The sequence below is a fragment of the Rhinolophus ferrumequinum genome, chromosome 7 (genome assembly GCF_004115265.2).
Source record: "Rhinolophus ferrumequinum isolate MPI-CBG mRhiFer1 chromosome 7, mRhiFer1_v1.p, whole genome shotgun sequence".
Classification (NCBI taxonomy): Eukaryota; Metazoa; Chordata; class Mammalia; order Chiroptera; family Rhinolophidae; genus Rhinolophus; species Rhinolophus ferrumequinum.
Window position 1 is genome coordinate 51644786 of NC_046290.1, and position 26314 is coordinate 51671099.

The 26314-nt window shown below is 41.6% G+C and overlaps 1 protein-coding gene across 1 annotated transcript in view; it reads left to right on the forward strand.

Moving 5' to 3' along the window:
- Nucleotides 1-26314, forward strand: part of SERINC5 (serine incorporator 5) — a 96162-nt gene that overhangs the window by 46219 nt on the left and 23629 nt on the right. Inside the window, exons 3-6 of the mRNA XM_033110179.1 lie at nucleotides 17641-17819; nucleotides 18301-18383; nucleotides 20354-20447; nucleotides 25815-26026. Of these exons, the coding sequence (XP_032966070.1) occupies nucleotides 17641-17819; nucleotides 18301-18383; nucleotides 20354-20447; nucleotides 25815-26026 (568 nt within the window). The remainder of the gene's footprint in view (nucleotides 1-17640; nucleotides 17820-18300; nucleotides 18384-20353; nucleotides 20448-25814; nucleotides 26027-26314) is intronic.

Below are 26314 nucleotides of genomic sequence, written 5' to 3' on the forward strand. Positions count from 1 at the left end.
GTTGGCTGGTGTTGCGAGCAAAGGCACCATGAAAGAAGTGACTTTTGTGAAAATAATGAATTTTAATTACTGATATTTATTGGGGGATGCCATGTGTCAGGTTTTGTTCTGAGCCTTTTACCATCTTAGTTCATCACTACCATACTCACCTGAGCAGTAGGTGCTGTCATTATCCCTGCTTTACAGGGGAGGAAACAGAGGTGTCGAGTCGTTTAAGTACCTTGCCCAAGGTCTCCAGCTCTAAGTGGTGGAGTTGGAATATGAACCCAGGCTGAATGTGTTCTTAGTGAGTAGACTGTAGGTAGAGAGGAAGGAAAAATAACAAGAAGAAGGCACATGCAGAAGGACAGAGAGTAGACGTGAGCAGGTAAATGACCAAGACTTGCAGGAATTTCAGTGCGAAGGTGAGTCATTTGACCATGGTCTGATGGCAAATGGGAAGCCATTACAGATTCTTGTAAGAGGCTGTCATCATAGAAACAGATATTTAGGGAGGTGAGCCTAGCAGTGGTATGTGTGTGATTTGGGTCAAAGTAGAGGGAGGGAGAAAAGAGAGGGTCTCTTATAAATGGGAGCCTCACAGAGGCTCTTATAAATGTTTCTATGCCTGTCCCCTGAATGTACTTACTTAAAAATGGTTTAGTTGGGCTTCCTGCATAGGGAATGAGGTCCCTGTGGGCGAAACCAATCCTTCTCCATCTTTAGATCCTTACAGGGCACCAGCCAGCTGGTCACAAAGTCAGCTTGTTTCATGGCCTATGGAATAGAGGCTGACCTCATCCTCAGGCGGTGCTTGAGGGCAGGCAGTGAAAGGTCCCCTTGTGGGGTTGCACCCTGGGCGTCTGCTGCCGGTCCTCGCCCCCTCATTGTTGGCCTGTGGAAATGTTTGAGGTTGTGATGGGAAGAGGAGAAAGCATGTATACTTATAACGGCCTGGACGGGAGTGTGTAATTGCCTCCCACCCAGCATTCGTGTGCAATGGACACGAGCTGTCTGGAGCCACAGGGGCCTTTGGTATGTGGGTTAAGAACAGGAGGGCAGCTCCCTTTTCGCTGATTTTCAGTTTTTGCCTTGGTTTTAGAATGCACCCTGTGTTTAAGTTTGAGCAGGAGGGAACTACAAGGAGCTGCTGGGCCAAACTTTGTCCTATTTCTTTTCACTAGGGACATTCCTCTTTCCCATGACAACTTTGGCTCAGAGAAAGCTTTACTGTGGTGATTGCATAGGGTGTGATTTTTGTCTTCTGGAGACATTTTATGGCAAACCATTCTTGTCAGTAACCATGTGTTATAATTCAAGCAGTCTTGAGATATTTGATGCCTGGTGGATTGGAAATCCACTTTAGAAGGTAGACTGCCCCCCACATACACACAAAAAAAATGGATGAGAGATTTAAGCTTCCTGACCTGCACCACTAAATCAAGACGTAACTTTTAAGTTTGGAGGCAGGCAGATGATGACACTTTGAGGTTTGGGTACCCTGGGAAGCTACCTGGCATTTTGGGAGGGAGGAGAAAGCAAGGTTCTTCTTGTTTTCTGTGGAAGTGGGACCTCTAAAACTAAGCCTGCATTGGAGAAGGGAGGACAGGTACCCTCTGTGGCCCTCAGGCCTTCTTCCCTGCGAGCTCAGTATGCCAGGCCAAGGTGGGAAGAGCCTTACAGGTTCCTAACTTGAAGGATCTTTGACCCATTTTCTTCATCCTTGTTCCACTTGGTTCCTGGGCTGCTCTCATTCATCGAGATGGGTAGTAGGTAATGCCTGAGGTGGCTGAATTGTCGCCTTTTGTTTTTCAGAACCAAAACACATCTTCCACAGTACGGTAGACTTTTTGTGTTATATGTTTGTTTTAAATTTACATTTTGAAGAATTATTCCTTATATTGAGAGGAGAGGCAACGAAGATTTTTGTTTTGATAGCAGTCTTCTTTTTGTTCCCTCATTTGTTTTAGAAGACATTGTGTTTTGTTTGTAATCTTACTTGATCCCTTTAGGAAACATGTTTTACTTTACACATTATTTCCTGCTGTCAGGGTTGGGTCGGTTTTCCTTTGAATGAGTAGTAGATGCTGAAACAGCAGTCCTGTAATGGTTACCCTTACCCTGGATGAAAGAGCTTTTTAGTTCTTTTCAGCGCAAGGCTGATAAGGTTGCAGGGTAGAGTAGGCTTCAAAGGAACATTGGACCAGACCTAACGAGATCGGACAAGAGGGGGACTCACGGCTGCAGTTTCGTCGGTTGTAAAAGCAGCTCCTGAATTCCATTCTCTCCCTGGACTTGGTGAAAGTCAGCCAGTCTGATGTTTAGGGCTCTGTGTCCTTCCCCACCCATTTGCCATTGCCACACCCAGAGATTTCAGGGGAGCCCGGAACTCTCCTAGCCTAGCCTAGGCGTTGTAAATTGGCATACGGGTTGTGTTTGGGTAGAACTTTTTTTTTTTTTTTTTTTAATTTGGCTCCCTTTAGAAGGGCTAGTATACTGGAGCTCACCGTAGGCCCCCACCCCTGGAAGTTTACTTACAGCATGTCTCACACATTTCCCCTTAGTGCTTGCCCCCAAAGAAAGGCGTTTGGATTTGCAACTCCTAAAGTAGCTTAAATCTTTTGAGTTCACGAGTTTCTGAAAAGGCTGTAAATTAATTCAAAGTGGCCACCAGGGTTCTCTTACTGTGCCCACTGTGGTGGGCAGTATGGAAGTTGCTGAGTGTGCCAGCGTGGTCTGCAAATCCACATGCATAGCTCTGGGCTGAGACCGGAGAAGCCCTTCTCTACCATAACTAGTCTTCCCTTTTACATGCTGGGATCTGGCATTTTTATCCAAGTAACTATTTAGAAGTTGTCCTGATCGCTGTGGTCCACTAGGCTCAGTGGACCACCCAATTTCAGGACTAATGTGGGGTGGGGGTGGGACATTGACTTGGATCTCAACCAGGCCCCACCTTCCCCAACTTTCAGTCATCACTTCCCCAACCCTTACCCCCTTAAAATCTTCAGCACATATTCTAATCACAGTCTCTACGTTTATCATGAAGTCAGATTTTCCAGGAAAGGAGAAAAGGGTTGGAAGTTGAGGCTACTGACAGGATTTAGGCCCTTTGAACAAAGATAGCAGGATGGACGCAAAGGATTTTTCTCTGTTTATTCAGCAAGTCGTGTATCATAACACAGTCCCTAGGGGTGATATTTCTCAGTCACTTTTACTGTTCATTGCCTTCATCAGAAGGGGAAAGGAGAAGGAGCTGCAGTGATGGGGAATTCGTGTATATCAACACTATTAATATCAGGTTATATGGAAGTAGATGAAAGTGAAATAAAGAAGGATTCTTTGTAGCCAGTCTAGTCCCAAGGCCACGTCCACATCACGTCATCCGTCACCCAGAACGAAGTGGTCCTCTCTGCCTGAGCCTTTAAACACTGCCCTCTGCCCTTCTCATTCTTGGGCTTTCCTCCGTGCAGCTCTTTCATTTCTGGCTTTGGTTATTCTATATGTATGCCTGCATTAGAGGAAGTATTGTTTGTGGGGAAGCCTTCTCTGTGCTAGTCCGGGGGGGCTAAAAACAAAATACATGAAACAGAGTTAATAGAAGAGCTAGTGAAAGAGATAAGACATGGAAGAAAAGCATACAGCTCACATTTATATGAAGTGTTCTGCCCTGTGAAGAGATAGCAAATATCATACAGTGTTAAGGAGAGAAAATAATGCTCTCGTCTAGAGTATAATTTGAATAAAACATTAGCATTTCTTTAAATTGGAAAAATCTTAAGTCATAATCCGAACCAACCCCCTCATTTGACAGGTGAGAGGATGTGGCCCAGGGAAGGGCAGTGGCTGGTCTAAGGCTGTGTGTGGCACTAGGTAGAGGTGGGACTAGGTAGAGCCAGGACTAGCTAGCGCCGCCTGCCAGCACTTTTCCTGCCTGTACGCCTAGGTTTGATTGTTGTGCAGATGTTCATCGAAGTAACAGGGAAAGCCTTAGCAAACTTATCCTTCCTCCTGGTTCCTAATCTTTCTTTTGGAGTCAGCAGTGAGGAAGAAGTATTTCTTCTGGAAACAACACCACCTTGGGCCTTTGCAGTTTTATTAGCTTGTCTTCCCCACCTGCCTCCTTCTTGTTGTGGAGGCCAAGAGCTGAGCTCAAGGGACAACTGGTAGTCTGAAGAAAATAGGCACAACCACAAATCTAGTGTTTATTTATTTGGTGGCTTTGCATGTAAAACAGAACCTGCCTTCAAGTTGGGTTTGGTGTAACCGCCTTTTTAAAGTAAACATCAGCGATGAAATATATTCCACTTTGATCCAAAACACCACGCAATTTGTCCCAGCATAGAATGGTAGGTGTTTATGCTGAATCTGGAAAGTCTGGGCTTTTAGTTTTGATTTTGGTGTTTACTGGTTGAATGTTAAGAGAACTGTACCTGAGAACTAGCCTCAGGTGTTGCTCTAAAGCATTGAATTCTAGAGAAGAACTCTACTTAGCTGGTGTGTTACGTTTTTGTGTTAGACCAAGTGTCAAATTTGCAAACTGTGTGTGTGTGTGTATTTATATATGTATGATTGCATGTATGTATGTATGTATGTACTGTTGACCCAATTCTTTTAAAAAAATTCCTCTGAGATAGAATGCTTTTCAAAAGTTCTCTTCCTGAACAGCAGAAGAGATCATTGTACTGTTGTACCTGACATGTGTCAAGTGTATCAGTGAGAACTTTTCTGAGGTTGAAAGTGGGTTTGGTCCATCAAACCTGAAGGCCATTGTAGAACCCGGAGGGGAAATTCTCATTGTGACCTAATCAGAGTTTCCCTGTGGGGAGCTGGCACTGAGGTTCCACCTCCTACATCCTCCTGGCTTTCCAAACAATTTTATCTTTGGTCTAAATTCCATCCAGACATAACACCATGTGGGAGAAAACAGAGTCCCTGCGACCCTCTCATCCCTGGCTCCTCTCATTGCTGGAGCCTTACCCTCTACACACAAGTGAATGCCGGGAAATGATGGTGGGAAATAATTTTGTACTACAGGCAGCGGGTTGAACTAATGGATATCCCACTGAGAGGTTTTTTTTTTTTTTTTTGAGTCTGAACCAAAGACAAAGAGGTTTGATTCTTGTCCAGAAGTAATGAGCTTGCCAGGAGCCAGAAAACAAGGAATAATAGTTATTGTCCTTGGTCTGCAGGATCTATTACCCAGAAGCTTTTGGGTGGGGGGGGACATCAGACATTAACAGGATCTCTGTTTCAGGATGGGTTTGGCCGTGGGAGAGGGAGAACGATAAGATGTGAGAACTGAAGTTTTCCTCACCCTTTTTTTGGTCATATCAAAAGCATCTGTTAAGCAACTGTCCACAGACGGGGCCTTGGAGCACTGTGCAGATAAATAGGACAGACAAGAGCTTACAGTTGGAAATGAACATTTCTGTCGGGGCCAGAGGGAAAAGACAAATGGCACAACAAATAACGAACTAAGAGACAGTAGCCTCACAATGCTGGGAGCAGGAAACATAAATATTGTGAGTAGTTGAGCCTTGACAGTTTACACAGAGTCTAAAAGTAGGTGATTGTAGTACTTGCTTGGTTAAACTGTAATCTGAGTTCATGTTTTAGAAAATCTTTTAAGTCGTTTAAGTCTTCCTTCCTTCCTTCCTTCCTTCCTTCCTTCCTTCCTTCCTTCCTTCCTTCCTTCCTTCTTTGATGCCAAATATCCTGTGAGGTGCTAGGGATAAAACTGATAACAAATCATAAAAATGACTCAAATTTAGCTTTTATTTAAACTTGTTAAATTAGCCTTCTTAAAGAGTCGCAGCTCCTCTGTGAAGGGAAGCAGCGTTTGCCACCCCAAGACATGCCTTTTGGGATATTGATTTTAAGCTGGTGATTGGGAAACAAGACTCAGAAAAAAATCTTTGACCTCCCCTTAACTGCGCAGAAGGAATTTAGATGGAGGATCTGCTCCAGGAGGTCCATTCATACGGAGATATCAGCAAACATTTGTTTATCAAACATTTGCTTTTCATCTCCAAGCAAATGGCTTTCCTACCCTTTGAAGCCTCAAATCACATTCGCCTAGTCTTCTTAGCTTGGAACTGGCATAGAAACCTTATCTACCCAGTACTTCTTTGGGTCTCTATTCTTATGGCCCTCAATATACATTCTTATCATAGATGTTATTACACACTGTCTCCTGTTCATTGGCCTCTGTTGATTTGATTATTAGCACAGCTGGAAGAACTTAAAACATGAGAAGAAAGATACCTTTTGTCCCCACAGCTGGCTGTCATGATTTCTATTTAAAGATTAGGAAAGAATACAACATCCCGGAACCTAAAGATCTGCCTGTAAAACAGGTTTCAGGCAATATATTGCTTGACATAAGGAAAGGATGTAACAACTTGTTAAACCCAAGATGGATAGATCTGTTTTTCTGTTCTTAAGGTAACATCACTGACACACAATCCCAAGATGGGTTGCAGAACTCTGGTTTGTTTGGAAACAGGAAGACCTCTCAAGTCCGATAATGAAGACCCCGGACAGGATGAAGCCGGGGGAGAAATCAATCAGATTAAGAAAATTATGGAACCTTACCACCAATCAACGCAGCCCACGGCCTTGGACCCTTTATTCGAGACTTTAGCCCTTAAAAGACCCTGCTTGCAAACCATCAGGGAATTCGGGTCTTTGAGCATCAGCTGCCCATTCTCCTTTCACTGGTACCTTTGAAATAATATGCCCTCTTTCCTTTTCCTACAACTTGGTGTCAGTTTTTTGGCTGTCTAGGTGCCGGGCAAACAGACTCCCCTTCCGGGTCAACAACAGGGATGTGGGTATGAGTAACATACAGTCATTGTCCCTAGAGAACTGGACCTCGGGATAAGAGAACAGTTTGCTAAGCGTATACAAAAGGAGTGCCCAAAGTAAGACTGTGTATGCACCCAGCTAAAAATATGTGAACTCCATTCACAGTGATAAGGGCTGGTGGTGTAAGGTTAACTCTCATTTCTGTTGACCTTTGGGTTGCATTAGAATTCAGGAATGCTTTCTCTTATTCTATGTTAAAGACTGGGAGCTGAGGTGAGGTAGCAGGTAAAAGGGAATGGATTGTGTTGCAACCCCTGTAAAGTAGGGCTGAACTTAATCACAAGGGGGTTGCTTATTTTGAGGGTGTGTTTTTTAAATTTCTGTGAGGCTGTTTCTACAGACTTAAAAGTTAGTCTAAAATTATCTTTTGACATTCCGGCTTTCATCAGTGTGTGTTTTATTTTTGGTTCCACAGGCTGTGTTTGCATAACAGATGTGAAGACTTTTTTTCTGTTAGAGCTATTAAGGGCTTCTGACCCACAGAGCAGAAAGCATTGGCACTTGGCGCTCACAGGCATGTCCTCGCCCCAACCCCTCCACTACCCCTCCAAAAAACTTTGCAGACACATGTATTAAAATACTTAATTTGCTGCCCCCAAAATGGGAGATGCGTGATTAGATTCATTTAAAGCACAGGTTCCATTTTGGGACTGCAGTGGGTCTCACTTAAACCTTTGGAGAAGGGAAAGCATCTAAGTAGAGGTGAAAAGGCAGGACAGAGTGCTGAGACACTCAGAATACAGCCACATGAGCTGCTGTGCTCTCTACTGCTCCTTTGGCTTTTGATCTGTCAAGTCAGTTATCATCAGTTGTCATTTGCCTTTGAGATGTTAATTTATACTTCAGCAGGTCTGCATAACTTCTCAGCTATTCTTCCTGGTGGTCCCGGGGTAGGCGAACTTTTCCTATGAAGAGCCAGCTAGAAAACATTTTTGACTTTGCGGGCCACGTGGTTGTAGCAACTGCTCAACTCTGCCATTGTTGTGCAAAAGCAACCAGAACGATATGCTGACAAATGAGCATGGCTGTGTTCCAATAAAACTTTATTCGCATGAACAGGAGCTAGCTGGATCTGACCCACAGGCTATCATTTGCTGACTCCTGTGGTAGACCTTCCGTGGCTCTCTGCATGTCCTATGCAGTTAAATTCTCCCCTTCTCTAAAGGGGAAACTTCCATGGCCTAAACTTTGGGCCGAGGATACCAAAGCTTAGGTTGCAAATATCTGGGCTGTGTGAACCACATATTGGGTTGATTAGGCAAGAATAATGTAGCAGTAAATTTAGCGTGACATGTTTAACAGTGTATTTGTCTTATTCTCTATGGCCCTTTGAAATATATGGTAAATCATTCACAGGTAAAGATAATTCGTATTCTTTTTATGTAGCCAAGTTTTTTGGTGATGGAGAAGTAGGGATGGAGAAAATGAGTGTGTCTGTACCCTAATTTCCTTGCTGCTGGAGACCCCCAGTTTTAGGTCTAATAAATGGTAAAATGGGAAAGATGCTGGGCCAGAAACCTAAATGTCTGACATGTCCTGATCGTCAGTACTAGGCTTGGGGAACAAGTAACTAGGGGCTGTCAGAATCATGAGGTTATAGGTAGAGTCCAACCTTTTGGGAGTTATTAAATTCTCATATTCCACCTAAAATTCATAGTTAAAATGAACCATAAAAATGCTTGAAATGTCCATAATGTAGAGCACACATGGTTTCGTGGCTACAGCATATCATTAGAAATTTAGGTCTTTGTTACTATGGATTTTTTAACTTGTTTTATTCTCTTCCTTGTATCCCCATAACCTAGAACAACACCTGCTCGTAGTAGATGGGAATGAGTGAGGAAATGATCAAACTCTGTGTTTATGGAATAAAGAATGCACGTGCCAACTAATTTCACTGGGTTTTTAAAAATTACTTACAGAAGACAGTCATGCACATAGTTGAATTTGCATATGTCCCCGGGGTATTCCAGGTTCACACATTTAAGAAGAAAGCTGATTTGGGGCTCACTTAACCTGTAAGCATGTCTTCTAAGGGGTCTAAATAGAAAACTTTGCCTGTTCAGATAGTTAGTCCTCTTGTTACAGAAGCATCTCTGTGTTCAAGAGGAATCCTTCAGTCGGCCTCGTCCCTCTCAGGGCAGCACAGAGTCCTCCATGAGACCCTATGTTCTGTGGGACGGGGAGGAGCCGTAACCATATTTTTGGCTAAAACAAAGCCCAGACTGCAATAGCTGTGGTTTTAAGTTTTCTCTAGGGTTAGCTATAGAGTGTTTGCTTGGACTCAGAGGGCTCCATTCCCATCCCACTCCCCTTAATTGCTGGGGCAGGGCTTATGGGCACAGACCCTCAGAAATGAGAGTTGAGTTGATACCTCTGGGCGTGGGGTGGGGTGGGGTGAGGGTGAACACCAGATTTCCTGGCACCACATGGGGGTGTGTGTGGCTCTGCTGGCATTTCTTCTACTCACCCTGTTACCCAGAAGCCTAGAGTTTTCAAAAACCCTCCCTGGGAAAGAGTTCGGCAGTATCTATTAAAATTTAAATCATACCAATTTTATGACCCTTTCCCCCTTGGTTCTTCTGGCTAGTCGAATAATTGACATACAGCAGATTAACAGGAGAAGATTAAGTTTGAATACGTGTGCACTGCAAATTCACATCATGAAAATTGTGAAGACAGGTAAAATGAGGTATATATGTCATTCTGAACTGAGGAGAGGGAGGCATGGGGTAAGGGACTTCAAAGGGAAAGTAGGCAATTCACAGGTACATGAAAAAGAGCAAACATTTGGTAAACAAATTCTTGGCTTGCCAGGGGCCACCCAAAATCAGCGGACACAGAGGTGAATCTGGCACACTTGGCTTGGATACTCTGTCTGCCACACTTAATTTATGTACAAGATGTGATCAAACAATACAGTGAATGTTTACATTTAACAAATTTATTACAGTAAAAGGCACATTGCCATTAATCCCCCTCAAAATACTCCCCCTCATATTGAACACACTTATCCCACCGTTCTTGCCACTTTTTGAAGCAGTTCTGGAAGTCCTCGTTCATGAGTTCTTCAGTTGCGCTGTCGTGGCTGCCTCGATGTCCTGAGTCATTTTGACTTTGGGGAAGAGCCAAAAGTCGCACAGTGCCAGATCCGGTGAATAAGGTAGATGAGGACACTGTCATGTTTTTGTTTGACAGAAATTGCTGTAGCAGAAGCGATGTGTGACATGAAGCCTTTTCGTCATGATCAAAAAATACAGTGAATACTGCTTCCAAGTGCCATTCAACAGAAAGGCAGGGATCTTCAATACGGGAAGCGGCACGTCGAACCTTAGTAACAGTGTGTGACAAGTTTCACCTTGTTTGGTGCAGTCAGTCGGGTGTGAGCTATGCTTGAGAGAAGGTGTGTTTTAAAGTGTGCCCTAAATCATGGATCATGAACAACGCATTAACATGATATGGGCACACGGTTTCATCCTCCATCATGACAACGCTCCGTGTCACACATCGCTTCTGGTATGGTAATCCCTGTCAAATAAAAACATTATGGTGTGTCCTCAGCCACCCTATTCACCAGACCTGGCACCATGCAACTTCTGGCTCTTCCCCAAAGTCAAAATGACCATGAAAGGTAAACATTTTGAATCGATTCAGGACATCGAGGCAGCCACAAAAACGCAACTAAAGACACCCATGAAAAAGGACGTCCAGAACTGCTTCAGAAAGTGGCAGGAACATTGGGAAAAGTGTGTTCAATGTGAGGGGGAGTGTTTTGAGACGAATTAATGGGAATGTGTCTTTTCCTGTAATACGTTTTTTTAAATTTAAACGTTCACCTTATTTTGTGATCTGACACCTCATATGGTAAGATGAGCAGCTTCCTTGTGAGCAAGTTTTTCTGCCTGAGTTCTTTTGGGCAGGTAAAGGGGGCATAAAACACCAAAATCTTTTCTTGAGTTTGTTGGGCCTTAGTTGTTTTCAGCTTTAAATAATCTGCATGCCAGGGAGGCACATTGTGGGGAGACTCACTCTGGACCCCTATAGTTTACATGTGTACAGAGAGATACACAAAATAGGGACAAAATCTATTGTGCATTATTTATAATAGTGAAGAAATCAGAAACATCCTAAATGCCTGCCAGTTGGGTGACAGAAACTAAGCGATGGTTGTTCCGGACTGTGGAATTCTATATAATAGTTAAAGAGAATGCAAATAGATTGTGTGTTGAACATGCAACCATCTACAAGATGTAGTGAGTGTAGAATAACACAGCAGAGAGTCTAGAAGGATACGCAGCTCTGACAATGCTTATCTCTAGGACGCAATCACGTTAGGGTTGGGCTAGTAATGGTCTAATTGTTGGGCCATTAAGAGGATTTTGTTTTCTGTACTTTTGTTGTAATTTAAAACTTGTTTGGCAATAAGAATATTACTATGTATTGCTTATATAATTGCAAATAAATAAAATTGAGGAATGGTCCTTAGATCCTTACCTGTCCAATTAGATTTCTGGAAAGCATGGGTAAAAGGCCCACTTCCTGACCCATGTCCAGACCCCCTGACTATCTCCTCAACCATCTGCAGTCCAGCTTCTCTTACCCACCTCTAGAGTCTATTCTGATCAATGTCTCAAATGATTCCTTGCTGTCAAATCCAGTGTTACGTCTCAGTCCTCATTACATTGGCAGTATTTGACCCTGCTGACCATGCTCTGCTTCTTGAAAGCCACTCTTTCAACCTCTGTCTGGTTCTGTACCTTTTCAGTTTCTTCTTGGGTTTTTTTATTCCTCCCATCCCTGGAATGTCTACATTCCGCAGGGTTCTGGGCTGTGCTCACTTCTGTCTCCCTCCTTCTCCTCTACCTACATTCCTCTCCAGGTGAGCTTTACTCCCATTGAATGTGCCCTTTTTGGTCTCTGCTGGTCACAACTAATTTTTATCTCAAGTGCTGTTCTCTCTCTGGAGCGCTGTACCCTTGCTTAACCATCTGCTCACACTTTCCTTTGATACAGGCACTTCTACCCAGAAACTGCTGGTCTCCTGTGATTCCTATCCACTACTGGTCTGCCATCGGATCAGCTGCCGAGCTAGGAACCAGGATTCCTAGTCCGGGTTCCTCTGCCTTTATTTAAGGGTCCCATCAAATCGGCAGACAGGATCTATCCATTCCATGGCCCCCAGTCCCCACTGCTGTTGCCTCATTGTAGACTTCCATAAGTTTTCATTGAAATTAACTCTTACATCTCCTTCAAGACCATTAACTGGTGTGGTTCTTGTTTGTACATTCCGCCTTCGATATTACCGAATTCTCTAAACAGATTGACATTAGCTGATCCCTGTTCCCCTTCTGTGGAGGAGCCCTTCATACCATCAAATGAGTCAGTCCGGAAGTTGTCCTGTTGAGATTGAAAGCTTACTGGTTATAGTTTGATTAGAGTTGTTTTCTGACTGTCTCATTGTATTTGTCGCCGTTTGATCCGGATGGAAATGCTCGTGGTGGAGGAGCTCTGAGCATGCTTCCAAGATTCTGTTTGGGAGCATTAAATTCCTAATTCTAGGGATAGCAGGGTCAAATAAAACCAGTTTCAGGAGTTTTATTTCCTCCTATGGCTTTTAATAATGACACAATGTAGACTTTTCTCTCTCTCTCTCTTTTTTTTTTTGGCTTAAATAATAAAAATTTATTTTCTCATATTTTTGGAGGTTAGGAGTCCAAGATCAAGGTATTGGTAGGTTTGGTTTCTTCTGAATTCTCTCTCCTTGGCTTACAGATGGCCGCCTTCTCACTGTGTCCTCGTATGGCCTTTCCTTTGTGTCTAGACTTTTCTCTTAAAAATGTTTAGAAACCCAAAGAAAAGAGAAGCAAGTACTGGTTGTTGTTTCTGTTTTTTTAAGCAACCCTCACATCCCACAAAGGGCCTCAACGATAATAATGTGCTGAGACATGAGCCTTGGTTGCCTGGAGGCTGTGCCCGGGAGGATGGAAGCAGATTTTAGCACTCCCTATTTCACAGTTTCTGTCCATTGGTAGGTAACAGACGGACATTGCTGTCATGGACCCTGGAATGACGCCACAGAGAAAAATGAATTGTCTTAGAAAGTTGGAGGACAAGTGGAATATCAGAAAGAGGAAAGGCAGACTGAGAGAGGCTCTCAGTTCTGAAATTCATTTTCACATAAGGGATATTAAACAGAACTTGCAGATCTAGTTGTTCTAGTTTTCATGCTATTATTCATGCTGAGCTGCCCAAAGCTTTCTTTGTATCTTGGTTTCACTCAGTGCCCTAGAAATTTGATAGAATGAAATGTAGGAATCATTAGCTTTGTTAATGTGCTGTTTTCTCATCTCTCCCAAATAATACTTTGATATAGGAACATGACTCTCATCTTCCTCCTCTCCATTTCTGTAAGAACCACTCCCAGAGTCTATACTTTCTCTAAGTTTGCAACATCTGGGCCCCTGGCCAACTAGACCTGTAGGCCTTTCTGTAGGTTTTCTATTGTTTCTGTATATTTATTTGCCTGAGATGAAAGTTGTTTGGGGGGCATAGCTAGCATCTCTTCTATGGAGACAAAATTATGTGGATTTTCTTCTAGCTCCCATCCTTTTGAGCTTAATACTTGTGTTGATGTTTTGAACATGTCTTCCACGATTTGGGAGTTCAGATGTATTTTCTTCGGGGTAGTGAATAGGTCTCTGAAAGACAAATAAGTGAGTACTGTTTTTTAGAACTCACTTCTTACATAATTGTGCCAGGTAAGGATTCATGTTATTGAAAGTTACCCTGTATCTTACAATACGAATCCTTTCGTAAAGTGAATACAGCATTTATACAGAGTTCTGAGATGTTCATCGTCCCCCATGTTTAAATCAGAGTGCATCATCCAATAAGTGGTTCATGTAACGTGCCGGACTCCCTTCCCCAAAAGTTCTTTTTGTAAAAATGATAGTGCCGTAAAACTAAGGAAGTTTACATGATGGAACTATATGGTGAGCGCTTTACAAGGATTAACTGATTGAATTCTCAGCGCAACTTCATGAGGTGGGCCACAGTATTATTTCGTTGTACTGACATGGGGGAGGGACATTAAAGCTCAGGGAAGGTGTGTAATTTGCCCAAGTTGGTGGAGTTAGGCTTGGCAGTGAGCTTTTTTATCCTTACTAATAATTTGTGGCTCTGTGTTTGATTGTTTTGAGGGTTGGGAGGAAACCCCTTGCCCTCAGGTGTGTAGAACCAACACAGAAGCAGTGTCCTTGGATGCCCAGAGCCAGACTTAAAAGGCAACACCCTTAGCAGGCCCATCCCTTTCCCCCCACAGCGTGGAATCTGTGTGTGTTGTATGTGTTCTTTTTCCAAAACTGGGATGGAGCTTGGAACAGCAAATATTTAATCAGAGCAAATTCTCCTTGCTAAATTTTGCCAGCTTTTTCAACTCGAGGTTCTCTGCCTAAAAATATACAGTACTTACTGAAGGCTAAATGACTAAGTCACCCACAGAGCATAAAGCAGGTCTTAGTATTTGGAACAGGGGGTTATTTGCCTACTTTTATTTTGGGTGAAATATGCCGTGTCACATACTCACCCTTGGATGAGCCTAAGGGCCTCGGGGAGTCAACAAGGGAGGGCATTTGTGGGGGATGATAGGAGCTCAGGCCTACTGACATTAGCGTTCTCCTTAAAATGGATTTTAGAAGAAGGAGAGGAGAGAAGTGGGTTTGGGGTGGGAGATGGAGAAGAGCCTGAAGGTGAAAGATGGGCTAGTGTAGACGAAGTGGGTACTGACATAATGTATTACAGGGCATGAGGGGGTGTGTGTGTGTATCATGAATTGGCTTTACCGAAAGAGTGGAAGAAAGGAGTTAAGTGAATATTATAAATGAATATTATATATTTATTATATATGTGATAAATCACACATAAAATAGTCTAGTAAGTGAGGTAGGTGGTTTCTTCATCAGTATAGTTTTTACAGATTTAAAACTTTATCTCCTTGTTACTTGCACCACTTATGGGTGTAGCTGTTGTTTCCGGTTAGAGGCTCTGAAACACCGACTTTGTGTTGGGGTCCACCATTACTTTAGTGTCTAAAGATTTTAACTCTGAGTTTGTTCACTCACGGTGAAACACAGCTAAACACTCAGACTCCTTCAGAGAAATTGCTGACTACTCACAGTACCTGCGTGGGCTCACTTCCTGAATCCTTGTGTCTAGTCTTAATGGCTATTCTGAAGCAATTTCCACCCAGGCACTATTCACTGGAATGACCCAGGGATGACCCTTAAAAACAAACTCCTGATCTGTTCTTCCAGTTCCACTCTTTGTTCTCTGCCAACCCTATTGTCCCGCTACCCCAAACAGCAATGTGTTAAAGCAGAAGAGACCCCTCTTCCCTTCCTTCACTTCATTCTGGTCACCCATACAGTCCTCCCAACTATGACTTCTACCTACAGAATTTCTAGTTTCCTTGCTACTGGTTTACCTTCTTCATGCAGCCTTCTAACTTACCCTTCTGCCTCAAACCTGTCCTCTCTGCAGTATGTCCTCCACTTGGCAACAAGAGGCATTCCAGCATAAAGAGTCATTTTCCCTTTCCTACAGACGGGGGCCAGACTTCTTTGCATGGCATATACCTGGCCCTTCCCAAAGAGCCCTGCCCTCTTTTGAGCTTTGTCTCTTCTTGTCAAGGAATACTTTTTTAGTACAAATATGTCCCTTGCAATATTTAGTTTAAGTATGTCCCAAATACAGTATGGTACATATTTATACTAAGCAATTAGTCATTGTTTATCTGAAATTCAGATTGAACTAGACATTCTGTGTTTTATCTGGCAACCTTACACGTGTGTTACTTTGTTTTGTAGCCTGGTCAAAAATACATTAGTGTTTCTCTTTATGCATTTACATCTTGCCCTCATCTAAAAAAATTGCAGTTGTAAGAACTTGCTGACATAACGCATTTGATGTTTCTATGAACTCTTTCTTATCTGTTTATGAAAATGGAGCTGTACTAATAGGATCTCAGTAACAATGCATTTTTGCCTGAGTCAGTAATTTTGAAAAACATGTTTTATTTTGGAAAAACATGTTTTGTTTTGGATAAACATGTTTGAGATTCAGGTATAGTAATAACGGCAGGCCTTTTCTGAGGGGAGGGAATCCGCATTCAGGAAGATGAACTCCAATTAAATTTAGTCTTCCTTTTGTGGAAGTCGTTCCTATTATGGAAATCATAATAGCCTCAGTTATTGTTTCGTTAAGATTTTTTTCTGGGGAAGAAACTAAATTAATCATGCTTCAGTTTTACCTCCAGTTTTGTGTCATTTTTTTTCCCTCTGTGATATTTTTTTGTCTTGTGAATAACAACTATAATGTGATTTTCAACTTATTTTCTGTTCTGGAAAGTGTTCAGCTTTGATGTAGGTAAGAATCAAGTTTTTTTAATCACTGACTAAAATCTTTATTTTCTTACATTAATAGAAATATATTACCTGTTCTGATTATGTAAGTTTTTAATTATTCTGATAATGTTAATAGGTTTCAGACTGAAAGCTTCTGATTAGCCTAGAATAAACCATTGTCGACATTTATCAGAAGATGAAGACCCATAAATAAAAAGTTCCAGTGGATCAAGAAAAAACTAAACAGCCAATTCACAAAGAAAAATACAGTTGACCATAAATTTAAGAAAAGAAGTAAACCTTACTATTAATAGTAATGAGGAATGGATATTAAAACAAGATAGTGGGGTTTTTTTATCTTTAAACTGAATATTCAGGTTGAGAACTTGAGCAGTCTCAGATATTACTGGAGGGATATAAATTGGTGCAGTCTTTGAAAGTGTGATTTGACTCACTCTTGAAAGTTTAAAATGTAGATACTACGTGTACTGGACCCATTGAGGAGTCTATCCTGTATAAATAATGGCACATGTGCAGTGAGGCATGTACAACAGTGTTTATTGAATCAGTGTTTCTAATAATAAAAAACAAATACACAAAACAAAAACCCTTCCTAACAAGATCAATGTGGGAATGCTTATGAGTCTTAATCTAACCTTAGTATAAAACATTATATAGTGGTTAAAAAAAGAGTGGGGTGGGATTTTATGTATTAACAGGGAAAGAGCTCCACTGCTTATTGTTAATTGGAAAAAAACGTATTGCAGAACAATACATATGCTCTTCTACTTAAAGGCTATACCCACACACAGGCACACAGTATATATGGTACCAGAGTAGGGTATGTGTATGTATATGTTGTATATAAATATGGGGGTGTGTATACATACGTATGTACACATATATACCCACACACACGTACACACACATTTATATATCTATAACTTAATAAATATTCACCAAATTATTAACTCTCCTGAGGAGAGGGCAGTGACGTTTTAGAGTGGGAGTCAAGGAAGTCTCCCACTTTTTATTCTACATATTTATGCATTTCAAGAAAAATATATCTATGTGTAATTTAAAACATTCTGTAATTACATGCTGTAAAAACATTCTGTAATAAAAAACAAGTGTAATTTAAAGACATTCTGATACTGATACTTAATTAGAGGTAAGTAAAGGCTGCGTGGTATGTTATGAGCACTATATCTTTAAAAGAGATTCAAAGAAAATTAGGACAAAACCTTTGGAAGAGGGCTTTCTTCTCAGTATTTGTTTCTCTGTGCACATGGTACATTTCCACATGGGATTTTGACTTGTAGGCTAAAGGAGCACTTCACGACAGCCTGTTGGCCCAGTTTTAACATGACTTTTCTCTCTTCTTCCTCAGATTCCTTTTTACGAAGACATTTGTAAAGGTATTAAAGCTGGTGACACCTGTGAGAAGCTGGTGGGGTATTCTGCGGTATATAGAGTCTGCTTTGGAATGGCCTGCTTTTTCTTTATCTTCTGCCTCCTGACGTTCAATATCAACAACAGCAAAAGTTGCAGGGCCTATATTCACAATGGGTAAGCCTTTGGTTTTCGTGGGGATGTTTTTCCCTTTCCTTATACTCAGAACAGTGTTCTAGGACCATTTCTACTTATCAGACTCTCTACCTGCTCTTCCTCTTGTTGAAATTGACGCGGATTTTACGGAAGACAGTACTGATACTTGTCCCCAAATAGTGGCCTAAGAACTAGAATCCTATCTATAACACTGGTACCATCATGAGAAATGCAGTGAAGGCAAGAGTTGATTTCTTACCAAGACCTTTCCCCAGGTCATTTCCACCCCTGTAATAAAATGGTGTTTTGCACAGTCAGAGGCCATGCTGAGTCTGTCTAATTATGGGAAAAGACAGTCTCCAGTCATTTAATTACTTCCCCACGATTTGTAGAGAACAGTACCAATGACAGAATCGTGGATAGACATGCTTATCTTCTAAGAGGTCTTTTGTTCTTCCTTGAATGTCATTTAAATACATTTCCTTTTTTTTTCCCCTTCCAGCTTTTGGTTCTTCAAGCTTCTGCTGTTGGGGGCCATGTGCTCAGGAGCTTTCTTTATTCCGGATCAGGAGACCTTTCTGAATGGTACAAATGGGGTATTTGGGGTACCTATTTATTTTGTTTTTATCCATTTGGTAAAATTGTTTAAAAGTGTAGTCCAGGGTACCTTTGATATTTCGAGTTACTGGTTTTCTTGTGGCAAGCCCTAACCTACCCACATTTTATCTACTTTCACTACTTCCTGTCCCTCTCCTATTGAGATAGGAAAGTCATAGGCAATTAGGGACAGGACCGCGGTGGAGGGCATCAAGGCACAGATGAACAGTCTCAAAGTGAGATGGGAAAATCGTGGGCAGTCAGGGACCCGTGGCGGAGGGCCTCAAGGCCAAAGAGAACAGCAGTTTACAGAAAAAAAATGTAGAAAAGGGGACTAGGCAGGAGGGGCTACCGCATCTGGCTGTAGCGTCAGCCAAGATAACCAGCCCAGGTGCAGGAAGGGGAGTAGGGGAGCCCAACCAGCTCCTGGTAAACAACTTAAAGATTACGGATCCAGGGACAGATAGGCTCCAGCTCAGTTTAGCCGGCGGGGCATTCCATTCGGATCCGCCCTCTCTTCAGAGAGCTGTACCGCTTGTGCTTTTCGCTTTTGCAGTAAAACTGTATACTGCTTCAAGTTACCTCTCCGAGTCCACGTTCTCATTCTTTGAGTGTGTGAGACCACAAACTCCGGGCACCAGACATCAGAATCCCGTATCACTCCCCCACCTCTTCTTACCCTTTCCCATACTCCCTCCCTTCCTGGTAGGTCAGGTGAGGACCTTGAGTTACTCAGCAGGCTGAAGAATTGAAATGATAATTTTAAGGTTATTGGCCTGAAGGAAAAATGAGACACTTAAAATTAGTTTGAAAATCAGTTTAGCATGTCAGTCTGACACCACCAGCCATGTTTGAAGAGGCTCTGGAGACCTTGTTCTTTCTAAATACTGCGCAGAACATCTGGGACACAGAACACAGGGCTTCTTAGCAGCTTTAATCTGCTGCAGCTATAATGCAATAAGAGAGGCCTCCTCTAGTCTGTTTCTAAACTTACCTTATATGAAACTGTCTAACATTGAATTAGGTTCCTTATTGATAGAACCTATGAAAATTAATATGCCTTTATTCATAGCTAAAACGGGAGACCCTTCTTCATATGAGCTAGGGAGGGAAAAAAGTCTGAATTTCAGTGGTTCAAAATACCGTTCAATCCAAATGAATTCACTTTAATAATTTTGATAGTAAAAATATTCACACTGTCAGTCCATAAGGAATAGCCATAGACCCGCAAATAGTCACATATCAGGGTCCAGCTAGTTTTTCAAGGTCACATTAGTTTTATGTACTTCTTATAGCCAGGTCTTGTTTTTACCTAAAATGCTGTTAACTGGTTTTCTCTTCCCTGCAGACGTACTTTTATGTAGTAGAATAATATGTTTAGAATGGAAAGGAACATAGTAGTCCTCTAATCTAGTTCAGTCATTTTTATAGACAGACTGTAACCCAGGGATGTGACATGGCGCATGCAAGGTCAGAGCTTCTTTGTCACAGAGCTAGAAGTAGAATCTGAGTCCTTGGGCCGTAAGTAGGTCTGAATCGCATTTCCTCACTAGACACTGGTGGCTCCCTAGCCAATAAAATTAGAACGCTTGATTTTTCTGGCAATGTGTTTTTACTTTTAAATTGTAGATTGTGATGACTTTATGAATCACTGCATCTGTTAGACTATCTGCCAGTTATAGCATGGAGGTTAAACTGGGATGTTCCAGAGGAAAACTGTGTTCGCATTACAGCTACACCCTTTTCTGGCTATGGGCCCTTGTCAGCTTATGTAGGCTCAGTTTTTCTCATCTATAAGGTGGGTCCAACAGTAGTACCTATCTTATACGAATTGTGTAGGAATTAAATGTGTTGCAGGTACAGTGAGCATACAGTAAAAATGCACTAGTCATTATTCTCTTTTGAGCTAACACTTGGAATAATAATGTCATCTCCTCTTGGGCCGTTTTCTTTTGCAGCCTGGCGCTATGTGGGAGCCGTTGGAGGCTGCATCTTTATAGGCATCCAGCTCTTCCTGCTTGTGGATTTTGCACATAAATGGAATAAGAACTGGTATGTGCGTTTATGGAAAGTTTCCAAGTGAACGCATTGACTGACTCAGACACTGCCCACGGTGCTGTGTTGATAAAGGCTCTACTGTGAGTTGTACTGGCAGGATCAGCAGCCTCCTTACAACAAGAACAGTTTTTGCAGCCATTTGCCCTTCTCTCCAGCTCTTTGGACCTCTTCGTGGGCTTTTCTCTCCCATACCATTTTTTTATCCTTTCTCCCTCTCCTTCTTCTACTTCGTTTCTTTATACTTTTTGGCGTCCTTTTCCTCTGCGCTCTCTCATTTGGGCTCCAAGTCAACCAATGGTGTGACTTAGACACACTCAACTCCATACTGGCACCTCTCTGCCCCGGCTTTGTGGTTGTGTTGTTGGCTGAAAACTTGGGTCGGCTTTAGCTTATACTCCCATCCTGAGGAGATTAAAGAAAAAAGTATTTTGGAGCTGGATGTTCACTTTCTGTAAAGAATATGTGATGGAATAGCTTTTTCCTTAAAAAAAAGCATTTTTTTTCCTCAACTGCTTAAGAATGGAAGGACCCCTTCATTAGGAAGATCTGTTGTGCTACGTTAGAAAGCCATCCTGCATTTTAAAACCCTAGACTCTTTTTAAGAGCTTGAAAATAGAATTCATATCCCAGGATAAGTGGGAAATGCCAGACTATTAATATTAATAGCTAGTTTTTATTCTTACTGAGCCACATTGAGAAAATAACAGCCAGATATGGGTCCAGTCCTTGAGTGCTAAGGCCAAGGTGACCCTTTTTGTGACTCTGAACAAAGCACTTAGCTGCCCTCTGTCTTACTTTACTTACAAAATGTGCATTGAAATTACTGCCTATTGTATTCAGTAAGGCTTTTGTTATTTTGTAGATTTTGTAGGCATCATGTTACTTTATACTGTTTGGGGAGAAAAATATTAGAAAGTTCTCTATGAATGTGAATTTTATTTTTTATTTGGGACAAAACAAAATGTACTTTCCAAATTCTCTCCAAATACTTTTCATTCTGATTACATTCCTCAGCTTGGCAGTGGTAGTTATGTTTATTTGGGTTTTGGTTTTTTTTAAAGATCAAATCATGAGATGCACGCTGAAAAGATAGTGTTAATCATTTTATTATTTGGTAAATATTTGAATAAGAACCCAAATGCTTATAGACAATTTTTAAAATGTTTACAGCACATGGAAAAGTCATACAAATAGCACTACAGATATGTTTTAGTATTTTTTTCAAGCTTTAATCTCGATGATAATACAGATTTCTAAGTCTGAGTTGTGCTCATATATACGTTAGTGTATGCTGTCCTGCTTTTCGGGTCATCCCTGAAACCTAGTCATTTATGTTTCGGATCTGCACTAGGTCTTATTTTGAGGCAGCAAAGTTTCCCTAAAGATAAGTCAAATGGGTGACTATAGTTATATGTGACCCTATTTTCTCAGTTGTGCAGAAGAAATATACGCAATACGTTGGACATGCATTTTCATTGATTATATATAATCTTTCCATATTCCTTAATTGTTCTTTCACTCTTAATTTTTTATCAGACAACATAAATATGCCATCCTAAATTTTTCCTAAAATTTTCACAAACATACTTCAAATAGGGAACTTCATGGTAAAATAATAACATCTTTGATGTCGAGGGCGTGGTTTGCCCGTTAATTAGTATGTTCCGTGGAGAATACTTGTGCTTCTTCACTCTGACTTTAATGTTTTGATTGATTCTGAAGCCATTTGCTGGGACTAATTATTGATGCCAGCTTTTAAGAGGCATTTTGGAAGAGTTTGGTTGCTTTAAAAACTTTCCAGAAACCACTCAATAAGAATGGCCTAAGGGCTTTGCAACAAACGATGTTGCTATTGTCCAGCTTTTGAGGCCAGTGGTCCAACAAAACCCCTTTTGTCAGCATACTCATTTTTGGTTGGTTTGCCTAAAATTAGGATTAAGGTAGGAAGCTCAGGAATACTGTTATTTTCATGTAAATTCATCCCATTTAGAGTTTTTGCTGTGTTTTTAAACAGAGACTCCTGCTTATCTTCCCTCCTCCTCTTTTTTTTTCACTTATTGTAAAGTCTTGAGAAGGAGAAGATCCCTAAGGCAGTAGGGTTGAAAGGCCATGGACCTGGAAACCAGAAGACTGCAGATTTTTATGTCGCTCACTCTCTAGCTTGCTGTTTCACATTAGGCATATCATCTGGCCGCTCTGACTTCATTTTTCATAGCTGTAAAATAATGTGGTTGGACCAGGTGTTTAATGTGTTTTTCCTTTTCTTAAAAGACAAAAAAATAGCTTATTAAGAAATGTAAGAGTTTATTTGAGTAAAGATCTATTTGAATCTGGCAGCATCCAATCTAGCAGGTAGGAAGGCACTCTGAGGAGCCGTGCAAAATGAATGACTTACAGGCAGAAGGGAGCAGGGACCAGAAGTTACCTGAGGCAAAAAAGTGGGTTGGTTTTGCAAGGTTACTTTCACATAGGGGATGATGGGAGGGGTGTGTAAAGCAAATTACCTAGCTAGTGCTGAGCAGGCAATTCCTCATTGACTGGTTTAAGATTCCATTTCTGGGAGAGCTGAAACTGGAGTTAAATTGTCTTGGTTTGGTGTCTTAGCATAAGTTGTCTTAGCGTAAGTACATCAATTTGGGGCCTGTGGTCTTGTATTTAAGACTTTCTGGCTCACGTTTTGTGATTTGAAGTGTCAATTCTGTATCGAAACTGAAATAGAAAGTTGATAGTATATCCAGGTACTTCTAATGAAGACCCACTTTCTAAATTTTCTAGATTTTCAGTTCGTGTTGTTTTTGGGTTTTGTTTACTCCCAACCTTCACCCCAAGCTTGAGCCCAGCCAACTCTCCCAGTCTGGTGCGTGCTTGCTGCTGTGTCGTGTACTGTGCCTTGTTGCCTGGTCCTCTCCTAATCTCCATTCACGTGCTTCTCATTTTGCATTTATTTAGTTTGGAATATTAACTATGTAGCAGGCATCAAGACTGTGAAGATAAGTTAAGTCATGGCACTTACTTGGGATGTCTGTAAAAACAAGATGTCATCAGGAGGACCAACTGACTCTGGAGCAGCAAGATAGCAGTCACTCTGCTCACTTTGCTGCATACTGTTATATTTTAGCAGTTTACAGTCCTTGCACCAGTATATTCATTAAACACCTGTTATTTGCCAGCTCCACGCAATAGGAGAACAGCAGTGAACACAACCATGTCTTGCTCTGTGGAGCTTACATTCTCCTAGGGGACGAGGGGAGAGATAATCAACTTGATTAATCAAGCAAATAAGCAATACGTACAATGGTGAAAAGTACAATGGTGAAAAAACAAAATGGTGGCGGAGTTGGGGAGAGCAGAGCAGGGAAAGGCTTCCTGACAAGGTGTGAGGGAGATGAAGAAAGTGGGGGAGAAGCAGAGGCAGAACTCTGCTGGGCCCTGCTGTGCTTGTTTAAGGAGCAAAGGAGCATCCAGTGCGGATGGACCCCAGTGGAGAGGGACGGGTGCCAGAGATGAGATCTGAGGTGGCATTGAGCCAGATCCTGTAGGGCTTCTGGGGCCATTGTATGAGATGGAAGGGCATGTAATCTAATGTATATTTTACACTGAGAAAAGATTAGACGGAGTCAGAAGTGCAAGTAAGGAGGCCAGTGGGAGATAGCCACTTGAGAGTTGATGTGGCTTGGAGCCAGATGTTAGTAGCAGTCAGGTCTGATACATTCTGCAGTTGAAACTAGTGGAATTTGCTGATAGTGATGTCATGGCAGTGGGGGAGGGGAGAGAAGCCGGGGGAGAAGAACAGCAATCAAGAGCAAAGGCGGTTCTTTTCTTCATCTCTCCGCTGACCTCCCCTCCTCCAGAGATGGAATTGTCGTTTTCTGAGGTTGGGAAGGTCATAGAAGAGTAGGTTTAGGGGATGGAGGTTTGAATGTTGGGAAGTTCATCTGAACATGGTAATTTTAACATGCTGGTTAGACCTCTCAAGTGGGGACACTGAACAGTTGGATATTATGAGTATGGAGTTGAGTAGAGAGGTTGGGATGAAGATTTAACTTTGAGAATATAAGCATAAATTAACTGTAAGAAAGTCCTTCGTGTAGTAGTAACATAACCCAAAAAAACTAGTGAAGAAACAGTTGGACCTCTCTCACACATTGGTCAGCAGTATTTACCTTTTTCTACATAATTCATTCTCTCTCTCTGTCATCAATTACTGTTTGGCTGTTAGAATTTTTTTCCCCCCCTTTCTCAAGTCTCCTTTTCTCTTCATTTCCTTTGTGTGCCTTTTATGTTAGAATAATTCTGTGGTCATTGGAGCGCCTGGCTCGGTTTCAGGAATATAATTGTCATTATCATTTTGGCCTATTTTCTTGGTCTCTGGCTGCAGTAAGTTTTTCATCATTAAAATATTTTAGCTGCGTCGCTTGAACACTTTCCAGTTTTGTGCAAACATTAAGCAAGTTGCTTTCTCAGAAGGTTTGTGAGAATGTGGTTACAAAGGGCAATTTAATCATAAGGCAGATGACAGTGATTCAACCCATTCTTCCTGTTGTTGTTCTGTCCTCTTCATTTAGCATTGATGAACTCTCTTTTCTTTGTTCTGAACAATTTCTATCGATTGCTACACCCCCCCTTCTCTCCCCCCTCCCTTTATTAACATGTATATAAACTAGAAAGCACATTAATCTCCTCTTCCAGATTCTTCGCTGTAAATCTCTTGAAATTTTTACTCTTTTCCTGGCTGATATTAGTCTCTTTTTTTTAAAATGTCAGATTCTCCCTTAATCATACTTGGCATTGTTTTGGAGAAGCAGTCCTATTACAGATCCTCCCATTCAGTGCAGGGATAAGAGAGCTGAGTTCAGCCAGTCTTTCTCTGAGTGGACTTCATTTGCTTCTCTCCCTAAAGACAAGATGAGCTTCAGTAGGAGCTGCTGACAGCACCTGCAGTAAGAAACTGTGGCACCTCCAGTCCCTGTGTTTATAGGGAAAACTTGAAGTGAACTCTAGCCAAGAGCCACTTTTCAATACTACCAAAACCTGTCCCAGGGTAATTCACATGCATAGTGGGGGAGCTAGAGTAAAATCTGTGGGTATTCATTTTAGCTGATGAATACACTCAAGTCAGAGCAGAATTCTTTGAGTATTTGGAAAAAAATTCTAAGCTTGACCCATTAAGTTTTTGCATATTTACGTGTACCTTCTAGCTTTGATGGAGCAGAGTCATTGGTAAAATGAGGTCTTCTGGACAACTCGATTATAATGGCCTGGGGCTTGACAGCATTAGTTAATGCTTGAAGGATGATAAATCAATTGGGTCCTTTACTGATTTGTCTTCTCTCCCCTCTTATCCACTTCCGGGAAAAACAGGACTGCGGGCACTGTTCACAACAAGCTGTGGTACGCCTCTCTGGCCCTGGTGACACTCATCATGTACTCCATTGCTACTGGAGGCTTGATTTTGATGGCAGTGTTTTATACAAAGAAAGATGATTGCACGGAAAACAAAATTCTCCTGGGGGTAAATGGAGGCCTGTGTCTGCTTATTTCACTGGTAGCCATCTCGCCCTGTGTCCAAGATCGTAAGCACTGTTTTTTTCCATTCTTCCTTATTTATGTTATAATTTTTTTTGAGCAAACTCAATTTAAAAAAATTATGATCGTTCCTTAACTTACTGTGAATGGGTCAGCAATAGGAAAGGGGGGACTCCAGTCTTCTCTTTATAGCCCATGCTTGAGCTGAATGTTATCATCAAGCACGCCTCATGTCAAGAAAGATCTGAATAAAATGAAGTCAATGAAATAGGGAGCTAGATATTGCCATTATTAAATAATGTACTACAAGGAGCCTTGAAATGGAGAACACCCTT